This window comes from Nanorana parkeri, unplaced genomic scaffold (assembly GCF_000935625.1).
Source record: "Nanorana parkeri isolate BGI_ZX_2015 unplaced genomic scaffold, ASM93562v1 scaffold588, whole genome shotgun sequence".
Taxonomy (NCBI): domain Eukaryota; kingdom Metazoa; phylum Chordata; class Amphibia; order Anura; family Dicroglossidae; genus Nanorana; species Nanorana parkeri.
Window position 1 is genome coordinate 973,256 of NW_017306856.1, and position 7,997 is coordinate 981,252.

General features: G+C 44.4%; 1 protein-coding gene across 1 annotated transcript in view; it reads right to left on the reverse strand.

Moving 5' to 3' along the window:
* Window positions 1-141: 141 nt before the first annotated feature.
* Window positions 142-7,997, reverse strand: part of LOC108791974 (cytochrome P450 2C25-like) — a 15,271-nt gene continuing 7,415 nt past the window's right edge. Inside the window, exons 5-9 of the mRNA XM_018562624.1 lie at window positions 7,000-7,173; window positions 6,437-6,578; window positions 3,254-3,441; window positions 2,614-2,755; window positions 142-338 (exon numbers count right to left, since the gene is read on the reverse strand). Coding sequence (XP_018418126.1) covers window positions 142-338; window positions 2,614-2,755; window positions 3,254-3,441; window positions 6,437-6,578; window positions 7,000-7,173 — 843 coding nt within the window. The remainder of the gene's footprint in view (window positions 339-2,613; window positions 2,756-3,253; window positions 3,442-6,436; window positions 6,579-6,999; window positions 7,174-7,997) is intronic.

Consider the following 7,997-nt stretch of genomic DNA (forward strand, 5'->3'; position numbering starts at 1 on the left):
TTGTGCCAAGTGTAAAGTTTGGTGGATGGGGGATTATGGGGGGGGGTTGTTTTTCAGGGGTTGGGCTTTGCCCCTCAGTTCCAGTGAAGAGAACTCTTAAGGCAATACTCATCAGTCTCTTTCTCCTGTTCCTGTAATAGGTTACTTGGTGGGCAATGCTCTGGGCACGGCACACAGCTGAGCGTTAGACACAATGTCATGTTTATTTGCATGCAGCCATTTGGAGTCCTGACGCTCAGCTCCCAGGGGCAGCTGGAAGGTGAATTTCTGGAGCAGAGAAGAGAGGAGAAGGAAGAGCTCCATTCTGGCTAAGTTCTCTCCGGCACATACACGCTTTCCTATAGAAGAGAAGAGGAACACTTGGGCATGAAGCAGAGCTGTAAAATCAATCAACACCGCTGTTTTTACTCCATTGTGTAATATTTCATCATGATTTGTAAATAACTAGCAAAATTATCATTGTAGAATGTCAAGCATTTTGTGGATCCAGAATAAGTGTGGTGTTTAGGTGTATACATCCCAGTAGAAGGCTTCATTAGGACAGCTGGGCCATTAGATTTGTTCAGCTCCAATCAGTGTATAACACATATCTAATAATGCCATTCTGATATTTGTTAGCAGTAAGGAGCACAAGGTTGATGAACAATGGAGGACAAGTACTAGGGACTGAATTCTTGGATCATTCTATGGATCCACCAATCTGGGATAAAGTCTCCATTTGAGCTGGTCCTCCGGTTTCCTGTACCACAGTGTCCTCTACCTGTCCAGTTCTCAGTAAGGAAACATTTATGGAAACCGAGCATTCAGCTAGCAGCAGCCAACTTTATAGAGCCCACCATGCATGACAAACTGGGGAATTGGATATTGTGGAGGCTGTTATGGCTCAAAGACTGAAGTACTGGATTCTATTGAGACTGCTATGGATCACAGACTGGGGGATTGGATTCTATGGAGGCTGCTATGGATCACAGACTGAGGAACTGGACTCTATGAAGACCGTTGTGGATCACAGACTGGGGAATTGGATTATATGGAGGTTGCTATGGATCACAGACTGGAGGATTGGATTCTATTCATGCCACTATGGATCGCAGACTGAGAGATTGGATTCTATAGTGGCCACTATGGATCGCAGACTGAGGGATTAGATCCTATGGAGACCACTATGGATCACAGACTGAGGGATTGGATCCTATGGAGGCTACCATGGATCACAGACTAGAGGATGAATTCTATGGAAGCTGCTATGAATCAATGACTCTGGGATGAATAACAGATTCACCTAGCAACGCAGAGAAAAGAGAATTATCCCACTTCCCCCCCAATAATGGCTTGTTTGAGATAATGTAATGCTGATTTTGGACATTTTGGTTGGCCAGCGCTATCATCAGCCTATAATTTTGAGACAAACAAGATTCTTTAAAGAAGGAGATTATGGAAGACAAGGTCTGGAGTTATAAACATTTGGAAAAGGTGAGGATGATGATTTTAACTTCTGTGTCACTAAACCCTAAAAAGAATATTCCTGTTGATGTCAAGTTCTATGAGGTTAGGTTGAGGCAGTTGGGCATTACTTACAGTGATGCTGAAGGACATAAAGAACAATGGCAGAGACAAAACTTGATGAGAAAACTTAAAACCTTCCTTCCTCTCTGTCACATCGTCCCTTCTGCCAGAATAAAAGCCTTTCCGCACCCAATGGTCCAACAACCTAACTCAGCCATGGCAATGGGTCAACACCATGGAGGTGCACATGACTAGTGTAGCCCTAAAGGCACTTCCAGAATATATTAAAGTTCTATTCCATGAAAGAACAAAGTACAGCTATAGGTTCTTTGTCCTCTCCCATCATGGCGGTATGTTTACCACAACACAATAGATAGACTTGAAGGACTGTTTCCTTTCCCTGAAAAGCAGAATTAATCTTTTCTCTGGGCATATGTAGAAAATAATTAGAGGCAACAAGAGCATTTTTGGTGCAAGTGGCCTGGCACATTATATGGATTCCTAGATGAGAAACAGAACAGACCTGGCTGGGAACACATGAATTTTATGGCTTGTTTTATTTATTTATTTATTTTAATTAAGTTTTTGCCTATTCAGGGCTTTGTGACAGGTTCTCTTTAAAGCCCACCACCCAACAGCTTTATACTCACGTTTAAAGTCCTTTCCACCACTCTTCTGTCGCTGTTTCTGCGAAATACCCGGTGCTTTCAGGTATGGAGGAACATGTAACCTGCACCCATGCAGCTCTTGGGTGTTGTAACCAATCACTAGGCATGAACAATTGCACACAACAGAAGGGTGACATCGGTGCCCCTTGGGAGCTCCAACAGCAGTTATTCTGCAGGGTCTATGTCAGAAAAAAGGGATGGCAAGGGACTGCTGTGAGGGTAAAAGAAGGTGGAAGTATATGGTGGTGGGTGGTGGGTGATGGGTTTTAAGGAGACCCTGTCTCTTTTACCTGAATGGGCAAGGTGACAGGGTATCTTTAGTTACTCTTTAAGAGGCTAGACCTGGATAGACTTGTGTAATATATTTATGATTATTCTGGTGAAGGAATTGTTCAGTTCACCCCAGCCTGGCCCGGATATAATATTGTGAATTTCTCACCTGCTGAGAACGGCATGAAGGCCACCCGATTGCGGAACTGGCCCTCCTCATCCAGAAAGTGCCCAGGGTTGAACTGTTCCGGCGTCTCCCATTGAGAGGGGTCATTAAGCACCGATGTCAGGAATGGAATGATGATGGTGCCCTGGTCAAAAGAGAGAGAGACAGAGTCACTGTTGTACATGAGCACAATCTCATCATACACGCTCAATGCCAATAAGATCATATCAGAGTCTGTGACAAGGTGAATACACAAATTTAACTGATTTATCTGTGACAGTGAGTGTTGGTATAATGAGGGGGAGTATAATAATGAGGAGCGAATAGGAAGCATACAGGTGCCTGAAATATTGAATTGGCTTTTCTGCATAGCAACATATTACATTCTACTGAGGTAAATATAAAAAAAGAAAAACTTACAATGAACAGATTACATGACATCTAAATAGTAGTTGGTCATGTACAGTGCAAGATAAGTAAGTGGCTTCTTTTCTGGATGGCAGAAGTACAGTATGTGCCCATACTCCCAGACCCTACAACTTTCCTTGTCCATACAGATTTTATTGATTTATCTTTTAGCTGTGTTACATCACCATCTCCCACACAGTCTGGCACAAACACGGCCTATATCCTAATCATATACCTTCGGGAGGGTGTATCCGCGGAATTGGATGTCTTTGGTCACGGCGTGGAAGAGAGCAGTTGGTGCCAGGTCGAAGACTCTCTGTATTTCATGGATGGCGGCATTGGTGTATGGCAGTTGTTGTCTATCGCCGATCCCTGGAGGGCGCAGTGACTGCGTCACCTCATCAATTTCCTGTTGGATCTTCTCTGAAACGTTAAAGGAGCCAACTGTGATTTCCTAAAATGTCTGTAGTCAAGAACCAGCTGCACTCCTTACCGGAATAGTAGTAAACCTGCCAAGCAGGTGGGTGCTTGTAGTGACCACGGACGGCCCCGTGAACAATGCAGATCTAGAAAGGATTGTCACCAGCACACCAAAAGTTTTGAAGCAAAAAGTCCTTTATTGACAAATCGCCATCCAATACAAGCGCTTTCGGGGTCTCAGCAGTACCCCTTCATCAGGTTCAGAATTCTGAGCCTGATGAAGGGGTACTGCTGAGACCCCGAAAGCGCTTGTCAATAAAAGACTATTTGCGTCAAAACTTTTGGTGTGCTGGTGACAATCCTTTCTAGATTTCCTAAAATGTCTATCTCAGTGGCAATTTATAGAACTTTTAAGATGTACATTAAGAATGAGTGCTTTTAGCATGGAGTTCGTTGGCCAATACTAGCCAGTACTAGATGGAGTCTGGAAAGTAGAGAGGAGCACATTGTTGCAATGCTTAGTGATGATTGAATAATCATAGACAGTACGGGTACCACTCACCCAATTCGGTTATCCAATACTTAGCAATTCCCATGCAGCCATGAAACATCCAGCCATCTCCTGCAGTGCTGCGCAGTCATTGGCTGGAGACGTCTCAGGATTTTGCTATGCTAAAGAGATGCTGAGAAGAGACATTACCCACAGTTGATCCAAAAAAACGCCTTATAAAGCAAGGTCCAATTTTTTCCAACAAGGGAAAAAATTCCTTCTTGAGCCTCTAAGGCAATCAGATATTCTCTAGATAAACAATCTCTGGTGTTTTTACTAATAAATGGTAATCTCCAGGTACTTTCTGTAAATTCAGGAATACAACCAATATTTTTTTTCAAAACAACCAACTAATCTAGCTAAAACTAGTTCCCGAGGTCATCAATTCTACATTGACTATGAAGAAATCTTTCCCTATGTAATCCTTTTTTCCTCCGGGTCTTTTGCAGTGACCTTAAAGTGAATAATTTGGCACTAAGCTCACTCTATGGACCATTTATGTATTTATACATGGTGATCATGTCCCCCCTTCATCACTTCTTCTCTAGAGAGAACAAATTCAGGTCAGCTAATCTTTCCTCATAGCTGAGTTCCTCCATGCCTCTTATCAATTTAGTTGCCCTTCTCTGCACTTTCTCTGGTTCCACCAGGGGCGCCCCGAGGCTGGGTGACACCCGGAGCGGTAACCAAGTGTCACCCCGCGTGACGTCATCGCGCACGCACGGCAGTATCCTGATACCTGCCGGCGGCCATCTGTGAGTCATTTTGGTGTCACCCCTCCAATGGTGTCACCCGGGTGTGGACCGCACCCCATTTGTGACGCCACTGGGTTCCACAACATCCTTTTTGTGAACTGGTGCCTAAAACTGAGCTGCATATTCCAGATGATGTCTTACTAATGCTTTGTACACGGGCAGGATTATGTCTCTTTCTGGAGTCTAGACCCCTTTTATACAAAAAAGTATCTTTCTCACTCTTTCTCATAGACTGCTATACTATTATTAACTCAATGATCTTTCCCGGAAAACCCAGATCCTTCTCGATCATTGAATCCACCTAGTTGTACTCCCTCTAGAGTGTATGACAATGCTTTTTTGTCCCCAAGTGCATAACTTTACATCAACATGAAACTTAATTTGCCACATAGTTGCCCAATTAGACAGTGCGTTATGTTGGAGACATCTTGTAAGGACTGTATTCCACTACATAGCTTGATGTCATCTGCAAACTCAGAAATGGTACTATTAATCCCAAATTCTGTATCAGGCTAAACAGTACGGGTCCCAGCACTGAACCTTGGGTTACACCACCAACAACACTGAACTTTGGGGTACACCACCAACAACACTGAACCCCAGGGTACACCACCAACAACAATGAACTTTGGGGTACACCAACAACAACACTGGACCTTGGGGTACACCACCAACAACACTGAACCTTGGGGTACACCACCAAACAACCTTAGACTATTCGGAGCATGAATCTTTGATCACTATGCTCTGAATATGATATTTAAGTCAGATTTCTATCCATTTACAGACTGAATATTCTAAACCTACAGACCTGTGCATGGCACATGCAATATTCCAGAGTATATTACCTTGGAGGTCCTTCCCTTCAATTTTCAACCTAGTTCTCTGAATGAATTCTTCAGGATCCCCCATGTTCCATGAATTTTGCCAATGGTCCCAATATGGATAAAGACAGCTGGGCCATGCTCAGCCCCTCTCAGTAATTTGTTTACCACCAACTGTCTACACCTTCATTCTTTCACCACCTCCACTAGATGGGCTGTTTTCCCGGCTGTGGTAGCAGAGACATCTTGGGATGCCACCCACATAACTTCACTCAACTTAGCAAATTTGTTGGGTGCTCAAACACATATCAGGCCTTCTTTTTCTGTGAGCCCCTGCTACTCCCTCTAGCTACATTAACCTAGCTTCCAACCTGATTATCCCCACATACACCTCCATCCTCCACATCAACCCCAATAACTGCTTTCTCAATAAGCAGAAGACTCCTCTCAAGGCTGCCATGATTGTTCAGGGTTGCAATTTAGTCCACAGGATCTCTAATATGAACTTCCAGGAGGGCAACCAGCTCAAATCAGTCCTTGGTCCCTTTGCGAATTTTGTGCACTGAGCAAAACCTTCCACCTTGCTAGAATACATTATCCCAGTTAAAGGCAGGGTGACGACCCCTTTTGTTTAATCTCTCAAGTTTTAACACCACTTAAATCAAGCCACCATGTTAACAAGCCTCTGCGAGATTCTCAGTATTCAGTTAAATGTCTTTTCGGAGCACCTCCAAGGTCAAACAAAATCAACTTGAATTGGAAGCCATGCTTGTTATGTAGTGTTGGGTGAAGAGTGGAAGGGTTACAATATCTGACAGACAAACATAAAAGATCATTTTGCATTCCACAAGGGTTATGTTTGGTCTTACCCTGGACATCAGGACAGTGAGCCAAGAAGGCCAGGCAGAATTTTAGGCTGGAAGCGGTGGTTTCAGATCCTGCTGCTAACAGATTCACCACCATCGCCAACAGGCTGTCATCACAGAAATCCGGGTCCTCTTCATGCTCCACCTGAGAAGACATGAAGGTTTATAACATCCGGAACAGGAAAACGGGAAGGCAGAAGAAAAGGGAGGGGACATGAGAAAGGGAACGCAGAGGAGAAGGGAGGGGACAGGAGAAAGGGAAGACAGAGGAGAGGAGAATGGGAAGGAGAGGGAAGGAAGAAAGGAAGAGGAAAAGAAATGGGCTATTGCATTCTAATGTAATCCTAAAACCATCGTATGCTGCACACATATTGTTGATGTGTCACTTTTGGGGTACACCAAATTTACGTGTCACTTTTTTTTTAGAATCTGTGAAAGGCCTTGTAAACCATTATTGAGTAGCAGAGGCCCCAGCCTGGCCAGTGTAGGGGTGCTGAGTGCAGTCATAGGTTTACATACTATTGATGATCATCAATGATACTTGCTGTTTAGTGTACGGCACGCACCTCTTTTATCTTCAGCAGGAAATAATCGATGAAATCTCGGGGGGCCTCAGGCTTCAGGGTGCGTTTGTGCTCCTCAATGTACTTTAGCACAAATTTCTGCAGGTAGGAGATTTCCTTAAAGACAATCTTTGGTAACAACGGCAGGCTGAGGAGGAACGGGAAAATGTTGCAGAGCTGGCAAGTGGAAACACAAAGAGAAAACCAAGAATTACAGCGTATGTCAGTGCAAAAAAAGAAAGAATGAGATATGTAGTACATTTCCCCGTGTTATATTCTATCCTTTTGCTGCTGCAGCCACTGTCTGGCATACGTCAGCGGCAGCGGGACCCTGTAAGTAAACTCCTGTCTGCTTGCAAGTATAAAGCCAACTGTCGGCTTTACACTGGAAGTGATTTGGGAAGCTGTAAAGCTGCCCAATTACTTTCATGGGCTGCCTATGGTACCCACAACCACTATGAAGCTGGAAGCAATGGCGATTTAGTCACTTCCTGTTTTAGAGCTGTCATTCCCCACCCACCATGGCAGGGGCGGACTGGGCCGGGGGGCAGGGTGGCAATTGCCCCCCGGGCCTCTCCGATGCCGTCGCGTACGGCCCATGGCCAGGTAAAAAGCTGATAAAGCCCCCCATTAAAGTAAATAAATAAACATGTTCCCTGATGTAAATCCCATGTCGATCTTGCTGTCCAGTGAAGTAGATCCAGCGCAAATCACGATGAGAGATACCCCAATGACAAATGGACATGATGACCCACGGCACGGCGATCTTCTCCCTTTACACTACCACCGTAAAATGACAGCTCCCTGGTTGCCTGCTGAACACCCACAAACCAGCTGGGGATGCTGGCTGATGTCATTGACCATATATGGTCATGGCCATATGTGGTCAATGACATCACCCAGGATTCCCCCCAACACTTTGTTTATAAACAGAAGAAACCATAATTTAGTAATTTTTTCAGGAGTACACCCTACAGGTGTGCTACTTCACGTGAAGGTTA